The sequence below is a fragment of the Engraulis encrasicolus genome, chromosome 12, assembly GCF_034702125.1.
Source record: "Engraulis encrasicolus isolate BLACKSEA-1 chromosome 12, IST_EnEncr_1.0, whole genome shotgun sequence".
Lineage (NCBI taxonomy): Eukaryota > Metazoa > Chordata > Actinopteri > Clupeiformes > Engraulidae > Engraulis > Engraulis encrasicolus.
In genome coordinates, this window is record NC_085868.1 from 55,103,502 (window position 1) to 55,121,001 (window position 17,500).

At 43.4% G+C, this 17,500-nt stretch overlaps 1 protein-coding gene and 1 long non-coding RNA gene across 2 annotated transcripts in view; both read left to right on the forward strand.

Moving 5' to 3' along the window:
• iqcb1 (IQ motif containing B1) overlaps positions 1-16,679 on the forward strand; it is a 20,086-nt gene extending 3,407 nt beyond the window's left edge. Inside the window, exons 6-14 of the mRNA XM_063211971.1 lie at positions 1-30; positions 531-643; positions 1,446-1,567; positions 2,079-2,221; positions 3,543-3,691; positions 12,071-12,202; positions 12,858-13,014; positions 13,962-14,243; positions 15,219-16,679. The exon at positions 1-30 is cut by the window's left edge and continues 146 nt beyond it. Coding sequence (XP_063068041.1) covers positions 1-30; positions 531-643; positions 1,446-1,567; positions 2,079-2,221; positions 3,543-3,691; positions 12,071-12,202; positions 12,858-13,014; positions 13,962-14,243; positions 15,219-15,745 — 1,655 coding nt within the window. The 3' untranslated portion in view covers positions 15,746-16,679. The remainder of the gene's footprint in view (positions 31-530; positions 644-1,445; positions 1,568-2,078; positions 2,222-3,542; positions 3,692-12,070; positions 12,203-12,857; positions 13,015-13,961; positions 14,244-15,218) is intronic.
• LOC134460400 (uncharacterized) lies at positions 5,585-6,971 on the forward strand. Its single transcript, XR_010037081.1, has 3 exons — positions 5,585-5,705; positions 6,368-6,456; positions 6,628-6,971. It is a non-coding gene; the product is annotated as an uncharacterized LOC134460400 (long non-coding RNA).
• Positions 16,680-17,500: the final 821 nt, after the last annotated feature.

Consider the following 17,500-nt stretch of genomic DNA (forward strand, 5'->3'; position numbering starts at 1 on the left):
TGCTGCAGGTCCTCCTCACCAGATACAGAGGTCAGGGGAGGTCCATGTTATTATTATATTGTTATTATGGGTGAGGATACTCTATTGAACTAAATTCATTATGTTTTTATATAGTTGTGCCAGATCGTTTTTATTTCATTGTGACATGATGTCACGTGATGCCCCATTGCAAAAAATCTCTTTAACCCCTTAAGACACGGCATTATAACTTAGCTGTTACCAGAATGGCAATGACCAAGTCGTAATGTATTACTAAAGGCCCCTTGCACTGTCATAGTAGTGTAGTACTATAGTAGTTAACTTTCAATGTCTATTAGGCCTACAGCGTGCCACAGGAGGTACGGCTACGATAGAAAGATCTGCAGTATCCCCCGAAATGACTACATCCTCAATTATGTAATCAGCATTGACACAATAGCAATCACCTTCCTCTTCACTGTCCCCATTGCATTCTCATGTTTTGCAGTGCATTGTACCTGGCTGTGGTGTATTGATTATTGATCAGGTCTGCTCTGTGATGTATTGATCAGGTCTGGCTGAGATGGTTGTGAAGGACTGGAGAGGTAAAGGTTTTGACCCCGTGCTGGATCGCCTCGTCGGCCTGCTGAAGTTGCCACCGCCCTCCAGACACACGGATGCCAAGGTCAGTACACATCACAGCAGTACATCAAAAACATATCAAATTAAAAGTCAAAGTTTTGGTCAACACATGTTATGGTAGCACAATACAGTAAGGATAGACCGACATATATATCGGTATCGGGTCGATATTTGCAGTTTTTAAGTGTATCGGTATCGGACGATACACACGTGGTTTTGGCCGATACGCAATATTTATTATTTCATGTCATTCGGGTTCTTTTAAAAGCACCAAGACACTTTATTTTTTGATTACTCGATTGTTAGACATTACTTGATTGTTAGAGTGGGTGTTTAAATGTTACAAGTTCTACCTCAATTTGATAATGTTAAATGAATGTTTATTTTTACCTTGAGACCTGGAATATTTGTCATTTTTTTAACCTTTTTTTTCAACCCATATCTGCCCCAAATATCGGGTATCGGAAATCGGGTATCGGCCAAGGGTGATGAAAAAAAAATCGGTATCGCATCGGCCATTAAAAAACCTGTATCGGTCGACCCCTACAATACAGTACACTGACTTTAAGATGCTCATCTACCACAAGTTCTAGAAGCACTGTAGCTAGATGGCATTTCCATAATACAGTCGTTTTGTAACTTGGCGTATGAAAAACATGCATGTGGTGGTCATGCATTGATATTAGGATGTTATTACTCTAGTACTAATACTGTTTGTGTGTGTGCCCATGCCTGTGTGTTTTTCTTGCATGTGTAAAGGCAGCGTGTGTGATCCTGAGTTCTGAATCTGTACTTGGTGAATTACATTCTGTGTGTGTGTGTGTGTGTGTGTGTGTGTGTTGCAGGGTGTATCAGCTGAGAGGGTGAGGGCAGCGTGTGTGATCCAGGCTGCCTGGAGAGCCCATCAGACCCGAAGGAGACTCAGGAAGCTGCCCAGAGTTATCACCAGACTACAGAGGAGCTTCAGGTACACACACAAACACACACACACACACACACACACACACACACAGGAGACTCAGGAAGCTGCCGAGAGTTATCACACGCCTACAGAGGAGCTTCAGGTACACACACACACACACACACACACACACACACACACACACACACAGGAGACTCAGGAAGCTGCCCAGAGTTATCACCAGACTACAGAGGAGCTTCAGGTACACACACACACACACACACACACACACACACACACACACACACACACACACACACACACAGGAGACTCAAGAAGCTACCCAGAGTTATCACACGCCTACAGAGGAGCTTCAGGTACACACACACACACACACACACACACACACACACACACACACACACACACACACACACACACACCCTTTTGGGGCCCTTTGAGGGCTATTAACAGTAAGCCTAAACCAAAGCTTTTCTTAAACCTAATACATCTTTTCATATTTTCACCTGTGTGTGTGTGTGTGTGTGTGTGTGTGTGTGTGTGTGTGTGTGTGTAGGGAGCGTAAGCGTCGTGAGGAGGAGTGTGTGGAGAGGAGGCGTGCTGAGGAGGAACTGCGTCTCCAGCTGCAGCTGCGCAGACAGACGGCAAACCGGCTCTTCAGGCAGAGACAACTCAACCTCATGGAACAACTACCCGCAGGTGGATAATACTCATTACTATTGTTATTATTATTATTATTATTATTATTATTATTATTATGACAACTTCAACTCATAGGTGTAGGTGGCCATTTATTATTATTATTATTATTATTATTATTATTATTGTTATTATTTGTATTATTATTATTATTATAACAACTTCAACTCATAGGTGTAGGTGGCCATTTATTATTATTATTATTATTATTATTATTATTATTATTATTATTATTAATGGACAGACAGACAGCAAACCGGCTCTTCAGGCAGAGACAACTAACCCTCATGGAACAGCTACCCACAGGTGGACACCTGTTAATATTATTGATATTGATATTATTGTTATCATTGTAATAGCTACAGCTCATAGGTGTAGGTGAAAAGCGAAGTGAAAGCCCATTGGGAAACTCCAACTCCCATTGTCATTGTGACACAGCACTCCACAGCACACAAGTGAACACTGCACACTGCACACAACGAAATTGCATTTATACCTCACCCATGCAAGGGGGCAGCCCTCAGTGGCGCCCCATGGGGAGCAGTGCGGTGGGACGGTACCATGCTCAGGGTACCTCAGTCATGGAGGAGGATGGGGGAGAGCACTGGTTGATTACTCCCCCCACCAACCTGGCGGGTCGGGAGTTGAACCGGCAACCTCTGGGATGCAAGTCTGACGCCCTAACCGCTCACCCATGACTGCCCTGGTGTAGGTGGCCATCTAGACCCAAGACTAGTCTAGACTAGGGATGGCGAAAATGTTAAAACAAATCTGAACGGGCTACAGGGCCTCATTAACCGGTGGTAATCTTAGCTTTCTTAGACCTGTAATGTCCAGCGGCGTACAAATAGTCACTATAGCAACCGGTAAACTGTTGGCTCTGTGCTGTGGTTGCGCTTAATAAATTCCACCATGGGACGGCTCATGCTCACATTTATCATTTTTAGATATTCCTTATTTTTCTAAACATTTTTTAGAACATCCCTAGTCTAGACTAGTCTCTGCTTCAATACCAGATTAATTTGAATCCAGTACTAGTGTCTGTTTGTAAAAGCGACACTATCACCAGTGTGTCTTCTTCACCACTCTCTTTGAGTATTTTCCCTCCCCAGTGTGTGTGGCTACTTACCACACTCCTGCTGCTATTTACCACATCTCTGGGCAAAGCTCTCTGCTACGCAGCTCTCACTTTTGTCCTCTTTGTGTGTGTGTGTGTGTGTGTGTGTGTGTGTGTGTGTGTGTGTGTGTGTGTGTGTGTGTGTGTGTGTGTGTGTGTGTGTGTGTGTGTGTGTGTGTCATCCCCCGGCCCTCTGCTCTGTAGACCAGGTGCGTGTGTATCTGGGGGAGGTGGAGCGTCGGGCGGCCATGTTGATCCAGAGGGTGTGGAGAGGACACCGCGAGAGGAGGAGCTTCCAGCGACGCAGATACCACCTGCAGAGACACAAGGCAGCCAACACTATACAGAGAGCTGTGAGTACACTACACTACTATACTACACTACTCTACACTATACTATACTACACTACTATACTACACTACACTACTATACTACACTACTACAGTACACTACTATACTACACTACAGATACCGCATGCAGAGACACAGAGCAGCCAACACTATACAGAGAGCTGTGAGTATACTACACTATACTACACTATACTATATACTACACTACTACACTACTATACTACACTACACTACTACAGATACCACCAGCAGCGATTCAGAGCAGCTAGCACTATACAGAGAGCTGTGAGTATACATTACTATACTACACTATACTACTACACTACTACACTACTATACTACACTATACTACACTATACTACATATACCACATGCAGAGACACAGGGCTGCTAGCACCATACAGAGAGCTGTGAGTACACTACACTACTATACTATACTACACTACTATACTACACTACTATACTATACTATACTACACTACACTATACTACACTTCTATACTACACTACACTACACACTACTATACTACTATACTATACTATATTACTATACTACACTACTATACTACACTACTACACTACACTACACTACTATACTATACTATACTACTATACTATACTACACTACACTACTATACTACTATACTACACTACTACACTACTATACTACACCACTATACTACACTACTATACTATACTATACTATACTATACTACACTACTATACTACACTACACTACACTACTATACTACACTACTATACTACACTACACTACTATACTACACTACACTACTATACTACACTACACTACACTACTACACTACACTACACTACACTACTATACTACAATACTACACTACACTACACTACTATACTACACTACTATACTACACTACACTACTATACTATACTACACTACTACACTACACTACTATACTACACTATACTACACTACACTACTACACTACAATACTATACTACACTACACTACTATACTATACTACACTACACTACTATACTACACTACTACACTACACTACTATACTATACTACACTACTATACTACACTACTACACTACACTACTACACTACACTACACTACTATACTATACTATACTACTATACTATACTACACTACACTACTACACTACTATACTACACTACTATACTACACTACACTACTACACTACACTACTATACTACACTACACTACACTACACTATACTATACTACACTATACTACACTACTATACTACACTACTACACTACACTACACTACTATACTACACTACTACACTACTATACTACACTACACTACTACACTACTATACTACACTACACTACTATACTACACTACTATACTATACTATACTACACTACTATACTACACTACTATACTACACTACTATACTACAGATACCACATGCAGAGACACAGGGCTGCTATCACTATACAGAGAGCTGTGAGTACACTACACTAGAATACTATATTACTACACTACTACACTGCACTACACTACTACACTATACTATACTATCCATCATTTGCATTGACGTCACAATATTACGTAATCGTTTTTGCTGGACGGCAAAAGTACACATTCGTACATAGGAATTATGCAGACGAAGACAACTTTGACCATAAAATACCAAAGAAACACGTAGTTCTTGTATTTTTTTTAAAAACGGGATATGTACCTGGCGTTATCAGGCTAGGTTGGCCACGGTGGACGTGTTAAAATCATAGATTTATTAAAATGTATTCTGCTCCACTAGGTGGCACAACGGGGACGAGCGGTACGGGAAACTGGGAGAAGAAGAGAAAGTTGTTGCTTGCTTCCAGCCATGAACTTACTCTGCCCGCGATGTATTTTTTTTTATCCCGTGTTTATTTTCTTCAGTTAAGTTGTGAACTTAAACCAAACCTCTGCATTGGCAAAATACTAGCACCTTAATGCACCGTTTCTTCATTGGTGGCTGGGCACCGCGGCTGGCATCCTCTCGTGGCATGGCACAGGTAAGATAATGCTGCTAACCTAACTTACTACAAAACGCACGGTACATTTTGTGTCAGGCATTTTGCAAAGTGGTCTTTTGAAAAGCATATCTTTTCATCTCGGATGTATCTTGTAGGTTAACTTGGATGCGTTTCGTTTCATCCAAGTGGATTTCATTGTTGTTTCAGCCACATCTGCCCAATGTATCTATTGTGAAATATAATTCTATATCTCATCTTCTGTTTACATGTCCAATGTTAGGCCTAGGCTACATGTTCATTTTTTGTACCGTATTTTTTTATTTTTTATTATTGGCCACTTATGTTACCAGTCCACTGTCCTGTCTTGCACTTTCTGTCTGTCTGTAAATTGTCAGTCCTGTCTATGTCCTGGCATGGTAATTGTTACCTGTCGCTAGAGAGAAAATGTAGGCTAATTTGTTTTCCCTTGTATAACCATGAAGAAAGTGACAATAAAAGCTGACTTGACATATACTTCAATGTTTCAAATCGGTGTTGCATTACATTGCACATGTAGAAACACATAGGACAGAATGTCGGTTACATACTTTGATTAGTTTAAGCGTAAATAAATCATTTGAAAAGATGACCTTCACAAGAGAAAGAAAAGCACAACAAACCTGTTATTTATCTTTAATGTTTTTATTGTTTTGTAATAACAGGTTCATCAGTCAGGTGGTCAGCACCCAAACTAAAACCATGAGTCATGGTGGCCAGGATGACGTCCAAGAATTGCATCCCAGCAGCACAGGTAAAGACATGACTAGTAAGTTGGGATGAGTGTTATTTTCTGACATTTTACATCACATTTTAATTCAGACAATATTGCCAAGGGAGTTAATTATTCAGTACTGTACCGGTACATTACAAATGCATGGCTAGATTAATTTAAATAGCATGTTTGTCTTTTTTTTTTTATTAGATGGGGGAGCCAACATGAAGAGGTGTCCAGAGAGGCTTCTTTCGCTTGGGCTTTGCAACAGCACCAGGACCTCACCATCAGTGATGCTGGTTTCCTCATCCATCGGGCCTACTTACATTCCTCACCTGATGCACTGATCACCTGTACCAGTTGTTGGAGTTTTCAGCAGGGCTCTAAATTAACTTTTTTTCATCACTAGCCAAAATGGCTAGTATGTTAATCTCCAAACATACCGGTACATTACATAATGGGTCAAAGTGCCAAGTATGTTTTCTTTTCTACCGGCCAAACTTAATTTTCCCCAGCATTTGGCTGGTGTGCGCCTGGTTGTCATTGATAGTGAGTAGTTGTGATAGTAAATAACTGAAATGATGAAGTCCATCCAGACATATCTTGCTTATTTTATTGTACTAATACAACAGCGTAGAACATTTCCTGTGAAAGTGAAGTGAAAGCCCAACTGGGAAACTCCAACTACCATTGTCATTGTGACACATCACACAAGTTTTCACTGCACAAAATTGCATTTTATGCCTCACCCGTGCAAGGGGGCAGCCCCAAATGGTGCTCCAAGGGAGCAGTGCGGCGGTACCATGCACAGGGTACCCCAGTCATGGAGTAGGATGGGGGGGGAGAGCACTGATTAATAACTCCCCCCCACCAACCTGGTGGGTCAGGAGTCGAAACCGGCAACCTTTGGGATACAAGTCTGACACTCTAAACCGTTTACCCATGACCCGCCTGTCCAATCTTCAGTCTAGTCTAACTAATTATATTGTCTCCACTAAATGTATATCTCAGGTGACATGGGTATACTGGTATGGGGATAGTGCTGTATGTAAATAATATTAACCCATTTTAGCCGGCACCTGCAAAAAATGCCAGCTAATTGCCTATGCCCTTTTTAAGAAAGGTGCCCTCATCCTATAAAAAAAACAAATAACTAAATAAGTCTCTGAAGCACATACAGACATGATATGAGTTTTAAAAGCTAAGACCATCCTCTTAGAACATGTTAATTCAGCTCTAACATACCCACATTTTTAATCTAAAAAAATGTCATGCCTGAATGCTGTGTCGCTCCAGGCACCTAGGTCAATATAACGTGTACACAGCATCCAGCATCAATGGGTTGACTATTACAGGCCTAGTTCAGATAACCATTTATTAATATAAATAAGTACTTGCACGTCTATTGTACATGTCCACCCCAGAATAGATATCCCCTCCCATCACCTACATAACCTTGAAATGTATTTGTACTTTGTGTCTAAAAATAAACTACTACATTGAGTTGGTGTGATAGAGGTTTGAAAATCGGCTCTAAACTTGGCTTGGTGTGCTGGACCTCTGGCTCTTCCATACATCCAATCTGTCATGACATCAGATCATCGCTCTTCTCGTCTGGAGAAACAGAAAGATAACACTTAGCTGACACTTATCCAAAGCAACTTCCTTACTCACAGTGAATTGCTAACTGACCCTGCAGCATGGGGCAAGGTGCCTTGCTCAAGGGCACAGCCTGGATGGGAGGGAGATGTGTAGGATGGGATTTGAACCTGCAACCCTCCAATCTTAATACCACTTCCCAAACCATTAAGCCGCTGATGTGTGTGATTTCAGAGGGCAGACAATTTGGATGACAACACAACAAAGTGGTGCACTTTATAGGCCTATTATTGACAAGGACAACACCAAGACTGGTGGGCCTAAACATGTCATAAATAGGCCAGCATGGATAAGGATAATGGACTGGCATTTCATGACAGCATCATGCTGGAGAGTAGGCCTAAGCTACTTGGAATCACCGCTAGAGATGTACACATGGTTTATTTTTACATTTGAACCTTAACAGTATGAACGTCATAGCCGTGCTATTTCACCAAGAGCTTTATGAATTCCGTGTTTACGTTACAGCCTGCAATATCTTAGCATACGTCCATCATAGCGTAATGATGCTGCTAATTAATTAACGTTAATCATGGAAAGCATCTTACATTGACCTCACAGAAAAAAGCCATTGACATTGCACATTAGACTTAAATTAACTAGCGTTCACGAATTAAGAGACGAATGGTGATATAAAGGATGGCAAATGAGAAACTTACCGTGGTGCTCATCCAGGAGTAGCATCCAACTGCAGTTTGCAGAAGTGGGCAGGTCTGGATTTCTGAGATCCCGCCCCTCCCATTTTGGATCTCGCCCCTCCTATTTTTCCTATTATAGTAGTCTGTACAGTCCCACACCATCCCGACGTCACCCTATTTGAGAATTTGCGCCAAATGTCTTCTCCGGCGAATGCATAGTCTAGGCTATTCTATGCACATAGCTTGTATCGTGTCTCGTCGTTTGGAGTGCTAAATAAATTTATTTACTAAACACTGGACATAGAATCATTCATCAATCATAGGATATTCATATTCGATGGCGGTAGGCCCAAGTGTAGCACACCAGCATACATTGATGACTCTTATAGCTGCTTTGGACAATAATAATGCCTATGTAGGCTAATTGCGGTGTGAAGTGGTTTGTATTATGTCTCGTCGTTTGTTAAGTAAATATATTTACTAAACACTGGACATAGAATCATTCGTCAATCATAATAGCGCACCATAGGCCTATTTGAGAAATGGACCCAAATTATCTGGCGAATGCAGTAGGCTTATTAATGCACACAGCTTGTTATCGTGTCTCGTCGTTTGAAGTGTTAAGTAAATATATTTAGACCTACTAAACACTGGACATAGAATCATCCATCAATAGCGAATGCGTTACCCTGTATTCTAGGGAGATTGTATCGTGTCTCGTCGTTTGGAGTGTTAAGTAAATAGGCCTACATTTACTAAACACTGGGCATAGAATCATTCATCAATAATAGTGAATGCGTAGTTGGCTACACTGTATTCTATGCACACAGCTTGTATCATGTCTCGTCGTTTGGAGTGCTAATTAAATATATTTAGCCTACTAAATATATTTAATTTTCATTTTCCACGTTCCAATTGCATGAGTGTTTATTTCCATTTACATAGAATTTGTCATTGACCTTACTTTCTCTTTCATAGTAAAGGAGAAGATTGAAACGGTCTCTGCAACTGCTTTAGGTTCCATTGATTTAATGATAATGTTAAGCGCTGTTAGACGGTTAAAAACAAAAGGTTAATGCTAAATGTGTCAGGGTGTCAGTGTGGAAGTGGGGCAGATGCACGAAGGATAGGCCTACCAAAGGCTACTGCAATGGCCTGCTCAGAGTCCAGTCCCCAATCCTAAAGAGATTGTGGCGACAGCATCCAGGCTTTGGGACTTTGAAGAATGTGCTCATGCTTTTCAATGATGGGTAGGCCTATGTTTAATTTCGAGCGGATCACACATGGAGTAGCCTAATTCGCCACTGCACAGGCGTTTTACTGCCTACTTTAGTTTTCTTGTAGGCCTAGTAGGCCCTACTACCCATCTTTCGAATTTTAGAAACTGGCACCAAATATTTGGTCTTCAAACTAAGATACTAAGAAGAGACACTTAATATTAATTCAAATTAGACCCATGCGTTAACAAATACTACATGTAGCTTATATTAGCTAATAATAATAATAATAATAATAGCTTATATTAATTTCCCTCGGAATTAATAAATTATTCTAAACAGGGTCGCGTGCTGTTCATCGCGCGGTTCACTCAAAGCTCCCCGCTCGTGTTTCCTACACTCACCAAACCATTATACATTAGTGGAGTAGAGAGAGTGGATCTACGATTTTATTTGTGAAAACTCTGCGTCTCTGCTCTGCACGGTGCAGTGACTTCCAGAACTATTTTTCTTCCCATGTAGAAGCTTAGTGCTGCCGCTGAATGACAAGGGGGATACACTCGATGTGCTCAGGGGGGAGGAGGAAGATGTGCTCAGGGGGGAGGAGGGAGATGTGATCCAGACCTGCCCCCCGCCCTGCACACTGCAGTTGAACATACTTGTCCAGGCTACTCGAGTAGCTTGATGGTTTTCCAGTTGGTTACCGCGATTCAGCTCAGCTTCCTCTTTTTATTTTGAGATCCAGTGAAAAGTCACGCCTGGTTTGTAACCCTATCTGTTTTTGTAACAAACAGCACCATGTGTGTTTACGGTGTTTAGTTTATCGGTGATCTAAGTTACTTTATGAGTTACTAAACGTTGCGAGTCCCATAGGAATCCATTCATTAATGCAGCACTCTGCCGTCCTCTTGCCGTCCAGTGGCCGTCCACTAGAACGTTTGACGTCACATGCAAATGATGGTATACTATACTACTATACTACAGATACCACCTGCAGAGACACAGGGCTGCTACTACTATACAGAGAGCTGTGAGTACACTATACTATACTACGCTACTACACTACTACACTACACTAACACTACTATACTACACTACACTACTACAGATACCACCAGCAGCGATTCAGAGCAGCTAGCACTATACAGAGAGCTGTGAGTATACATTACTATACTACACTATACTACTACACTACTACACTATACTATACTATACTATACTACACTATACTACAGATACCGCATGCAGAGACACAGGGCTGCTAGCACCATACAGAGAGCTGTGAGTATATTACACTACTACACTACTATACTACACTACTATACCACTATACTACTACACTACACTATTATACTATACTACAGAGATGAAAACTTTTTTGACTTTTGCATTTTATCATTGGAAATAACGGTGCAGATGGCCTTTCATCAATGTGTGAATTCTTACCAGTAAAATATTTTGAGAAAGTCTTTTTTAAAACCCGTATGAAATGCATGTTTCAAATGCAATGCAATGCCCAATGCAAAGATGTCAATCTCCCAAAATGCTCCAAAATGGATATGCGTCAAACAACAAAGCTCTTCAGCTGTTCTTTTCTGAGACAGACCACTGTGTTCCTCTGTGATGTGGCGTAAGGGCTCTCTGGCCTCTGTCCAGTGGCATAATTACTTGGGTACACTTCACATGTCTGGTGGAGGAAAATAACTTCAAATGCATAGTTTGAAGTGATTCCTCAAAATAAGTTCAAATACATAGTCTGAACTGATTCCTCAAAATAAGCTTAAATGCATAGTTTGAAGTGATTCCGTGACGAGATTTTCTGTTTTTTACATGGATGTGAAGAGTCTTGTATAGACCAAGCCATACAAAATAAATGAATGTTCATGTAAATATATTTACATTACATTACATTTTTATATATTTGCCCGTATATTTATTTATAGTTATATTTATATTTTATTTACAATTGTTTATTGTTGTCTGTATTTATGTTTATTTATATTTGCCTGTATAAATGTTAGTATATGTTTTTTTTCCTGTATGTGTGTGTGTGTCTGTGTGTGTGTGTGTGTGTGTGTGTGTGTGTGTGTGTGTGTGTGTGTGTGTGTGTGTGCGTGCGTGCGTGTATGTGTTCCTCAGGTGTTGCGCTTCCTAGAGCGTTGTCGTGCCCAGAAGGCAAACGCCGCCCCCTGGAGGGGGTTCAAGAAAATCACAGACGAGAGACGAGAGGAATTACAGAAGGAAATAGACGAATACCTCTACATACACAGCGTGAGTTGGAGTGTGTGTGTGTGTGTGTGTGTGTGTGTGTGTGTGTGTGTGTGTGTGTGAGAGAGAGAGAGAGTGGGTTCTGTCCATTATCCAAACTCTCGTCCTCGACTCTGTGCTTGTTGCCTCGCCTCCGTAGAGAAAACAATAGTTTCTCTGCTGTCAGCCTAGAGACCAAACAACTGTTGTAAGACTTTTCCCCACTCAACATCCCCACTGCAAATATGAAAATGGCCCATAAATTGCACTTTTGCGAGATATTGAATTGAACTGCTGTTGTCAATGACGTCTTGTGACATCGTCACGAGGCCACAAGCACAAGGGGAATAGCAGTTTGTGTGTGTGTGTGTGTGTGTGTGTGTGTGTGTGTGTGTGTGTGTGTGTGTGTGTGTGTGTGTGTGTGTGTGTGTGTGTGTGTGTGTGTGTGTGTGTGTGTGTTTGAGACGACGGGCTATATTTTTTGTAAGCCTGGAGTGTGGTTCTTGTACTTTATTCTAGTTGGTTAGCATGTCAGACAGACGTTTCAGCCTGAGCCTTCTTCAGCGTCTCTGTGTGTGTGTGTGTGTGTATGTGTGTGTGTGTGTGTGTGTGTGCGTGTGTGCGTGTGTGTGTGTGCGTGTGATTAATAATGTGTGTGTGTGTGTGTGTGTCCCTGTAGAAGCATGGTGTGTCGGAGCAGAGGTGTCGTGAGGTCCACAACAGCACCCAGATGCTGCTTCGTGATTGGCTGAAGAGCAGACAGGAAGCTGAGAAGCAACAGCAACACACACAAGCACTACTGGCCCAAATCAACACTGATATGGAGCTACTACTGAGTACGTATCACACACACACACACACACACACACACACACACACACACACACACACACACACACACACACACACACACACACACACACACACACACACACACACAGGCCCTACTGGCCCAAATCAACACTGATATGGAGCTACTACTGAGTACTTATCTCTCTCTCACACACACACACACACACACACACACACACACACACACACACACACACACACACACACAGAGAAACACACACAGAAACTACTGGCCCAAATCAACACTGACATGGAGCTGCTGAGTACGTAACACACACACACTTTCATCTGATCTCTCTCTCTCTCTCTCTCTCTCTCTCTCTCTCTCTCTCTCTCTCTCTCTCTCTCTCTCTCTCTCTCTCTCCCTAAAGGACTTCTGCCATGATAACTTATTAATCTGACCTTTACACATCTCCTTTCTTCTTCTCTTCTCTTCTCTTCTCTTCTCTTCTCTTCTCTTCCTCTTCTCTTCTCTTCTCTTCTCTTCTCTTCTCTTCTCTTCTCTTCCTCTCCTGTTTCTCTTCCTCTTCTCCCTCTCCCTATCCATCTCCTTCCATCTTCAGACGCCCCCTCCCTTAAGGATTCCACAGCTGTGCACTGTTCCGTCTTCTGTAGCCAGACCTGAGGCCACTCTGCATTACAAGTTATAAATCTGACCTTCACTCATCTCCCCTCTTACTCTCCTCTTCTCCTCTTTCTATTCCCCCCCTCCCTCTATCCCTCCATCTCCAGACGCCCCCTCCCTAAAGGACTCCACGTCTTCAGTGTGTTCCGTGTTCCGTAGTCGTTGCGGGCCAGTTGCGGCGCAAGCGCATCAGTGCCACTCCGCCATGACGCCATGATAACAACTTTCTTTCTCTCCTCTTTCTTTTTCTCTCTCTCTCTCTCTCTCTCTCTCTCTCCCTCCCTCCCTCTATCCCTCCATCTCCAGACGCCCCCTCCCTTAAGGACTCCACGTCTTCAGACTGTTCCGTGTTCCGTAGTCGTTGCGGGCCGGTTGCGGCGCGGGCTCGTCAGTGTCACTCCGCCATGACGCGCGCGGCCTCCCTCCCCTGGTGGCAGCGCCTCACCTGGGACGCCCTGAACGCAGACCTCTTCCACGCCGACGCACACGGGCACCACGCCGACGACCCAGACGACGCCTTTGCCGACGACGGCTGGGAGCTGCCCACGCTCTACCGAGGAGGCCTACGACGCCATGACAACGGTAACGGTAGAGACACATAGACGCAAATTTGGCCAAGCGAAGCCAACTTTGCCATTCATTCCTATGACGAGAGAGGTGAAGGCAAGCGAATCCAATCGAACAGGAGAGAAGCAAAGCGAAATTATTAAACCAAGTTTAATATTATGCAAATGAGGAGCGCATTCGTCTGCGGCGGCCAATCAAATCAACAACATTACTGTTCCATTCCATTTGATTCGCCGCAACGACCTGACGATTGAGCTGTCAGAATGGAACACTGAATTCTGCCTCTCTTCGTCTGGCTTTACGTTCGCCTGCCACATGTCCCTAGCGTAAAGCACATGATGTGCTGTATAATCACAAAAATAAAGTCTACAACGCCAAGGGCGCTGTGGCACAGCGCGCTAAGCTCCCTCTTATGGGCTTGCATGCCCAGGGGCACCCAGGGTTCGAATCCGGCCTGGGTCGTTTCCCAACCCTAACCCATCTCTCTCTCTCTCCACACTCACTTCCTGTCACTCTTCACTGTCCTATTAGAAATAAAGGCCGAACAAGTTTTTAAAAAATCTTATTTAAAAAAAAAAACTTCTGCAACACCGGGGGGTGTTCCAAGAACCTGGCTCAGTAGCAAACCAGGTTAAGTTAACCCTGATGTTGAGGTAAATCATCTAATAGAAGAGCCTGGAGTGATAATTTTCATAACTGCAAAGTAAGTAAGTGACACCTGCGGACTGTTTATCATCAGATTTACCACTTCCTGTAAGTCAGCCTAGCCAGATTCATCACTTAACCAAGTTCCTGGAATACCTCCCGAGCTCCCTGTTCTGTTATTTTAATGTGACGTTTCTGGCAGCATGCCCTTCATTAGACGTCACGTCACATTAAAATAGGAGCCGGTGTTGCAGACTTTATTTTTGCTATTATTTGATTTAGCTAGTCGTCCAGCACCCATTTTGAAGTTTTGGATGTGTGTGTGTGTTTTTTCTTTGTCAAACATATCAGATGGCGTGCCACCCCCACCGTCTGTGCCCAGGCTGCTTTACCCGGGCAGAACGGAGGACGACACAGACACACACACACAAGATGGCGCAACGCGCAGCAGGACGGCCAGCCCGTACCCGGGTGGCATACCAAGGCACGACAGAGACATCCAACAAGCACAGCTGTACCCGGGTGGCATAAGAGACAACATCGACACACAAACCAGCATGGCACAACTGTACCGAGGGAGTATGAGGGACGCCCAAGACAGCATGGCACAACAACCGTACCCAGGCGGAATAAGGGACACTCAGGACCGCATGGCACAGCGCGAGGTGGCACAGCCGTACTATGGAGGAGGCATGCAGCGCAGTACAGACATGGCATGGCACGCTGGCACACAGGGCATGGCGGCACACAGACCGATGCCCTCGGCCACCGCACAGTACCAAGGGGAAGAGGGGGCGATACGGCACGACATGGGGGACACAGCCAACGCACTCATACGACGCCTGCGGGAGAGCGTCACCACACAGGAGACATACTAGCTAGGGTGTGTGTGTGTGTGTGTGTGTGTGTGTGTGTGTGTGTGTGTGTGTGTGTGTGTGTGTGTGTGTGTGTGTGTGTGTGTGTGTGTGTGCGCGTACGGCACGACATGGGGGACACGGCCAACGCACTCATACGGCAGAGCGCACTTGTGTTGAAAGGCAGGTTTTGTTTTTTTTTACTTTTACTTTGGCCGCCTGTGGTTAAAGGTGCCCGACGAGGGGGAACGACACGCCACACACATGCCAGAGTTGAAGTGATACTGTCCCATTTTTGGAAATAAGCTCATATTACACCTCCCATTGAGTTAAATAACTGAGTTTTACTTTTCTCCTGTACTTTCAACCGTTCTCCGAGTATAGCAGAGCAAATTGTACCTCCATGCTAGCAGTTAACATTGACCCCTGTGAGACCAGTTAGCTGCCAGCATGGAGGTAAAATTCGCACTGCCAAAGTATCACTTTAAGGTAGTGTTGGGTATTATAGGTGTCCAGTCAGGGAGGAAGCACACACAAGCCATGCCAGAGTTACGGTAGAGTGTGCATAGGACACTGTGGTGTGTGTTCACCTTGTAGCTCAGGAGAGTAGGATTGTCTACGGACAGATGCTTTATCACTGATGAACTTGTCAAACAGTTTGAATCCTTAAAAACAAATGGCAGGTGACCAACTGTTTGTCATTTGTGTGTGTGTGCGTGTGTGTATGCGTGCATGCGTGCGTGCCTGTGCGTGCGCGCACGCGTGCGCAAATTTTTCACACATCTTCTGTGTGTGCTTGTTTACACATGAGTGTTTTTTTTAAATGTGTGATTGTAGTGCATATATGCAATTTAACAGAAGTTCCAACACAGTGAACTTCTTTTTTTTTTTTTTACTATTTTTTGTCAATAAAAAAGTTTAACTTGGTCGGCACACAAGAGGAACAAATAAAACTAAATGTACCATATGAGTGTTATTGTGTTTTTCTTTACACTGTGTGTGTGTTTGGACCCGTGCCCAGTAGGCCCGTGCAGCAGTAAGCTGTCCCCTGGGGTCTTAGGCTCATTTGCACTCCCATGTGACCAGGGAGACTAAACATGGACACTGTGCTTCAACACAGTCAAACAGCTGTTGTCAAAGACTACTCTTATTGTGTAGTGTGTGTGTGTGTGTGTGTGTGTGTGTGTGTGTGTGTGTGTGTGTGTGTGTGTGTGTGTGCATGCTTGTACATGTGTGTGTGTGTGTGAGCGTGTGCGTGTATATGAATGTATGTGTGTGTTTTGCTAAATGACTGCTGGAACTCGGTAAATGTGATGTCCTGTGTGAAGTGAGTGAATTCACTCTCAGGTGCAGGGCTGGATTAAGATGGCTGGAGGCCACTAGGCTACAGGTTGCTGTGGGATCCCCCGGAGGACACATTTTGTGACAAATTTACATAAACAGTCTCATAATTTAGGAGCTAGGAATGAAGGATACCATGTCTACCAGCTGTGGAGAGGAGTGTTATATAGATTCAAAACTGCACTCGACACGACAGAAGAATCTTTCAAGATTGCATCTTGTCATGAATCTGCCATTTTTGACTTTTGGCCAATCTGCCACCCCCACCCCCCCACCCCCCTTGCAGGTGGGTGGCCCTATGCTGCAGACCAAGAGGAAGGAAGACAGAGGTCGAAACGTCATTGCCATTGAATGATTGAATAAAAAGAAGAAAACATAACTTAAAGAAGAAAAAAATCCCAAGGAGTGTGCGAACCTTTTTTCAAAAACTGGCTGCAG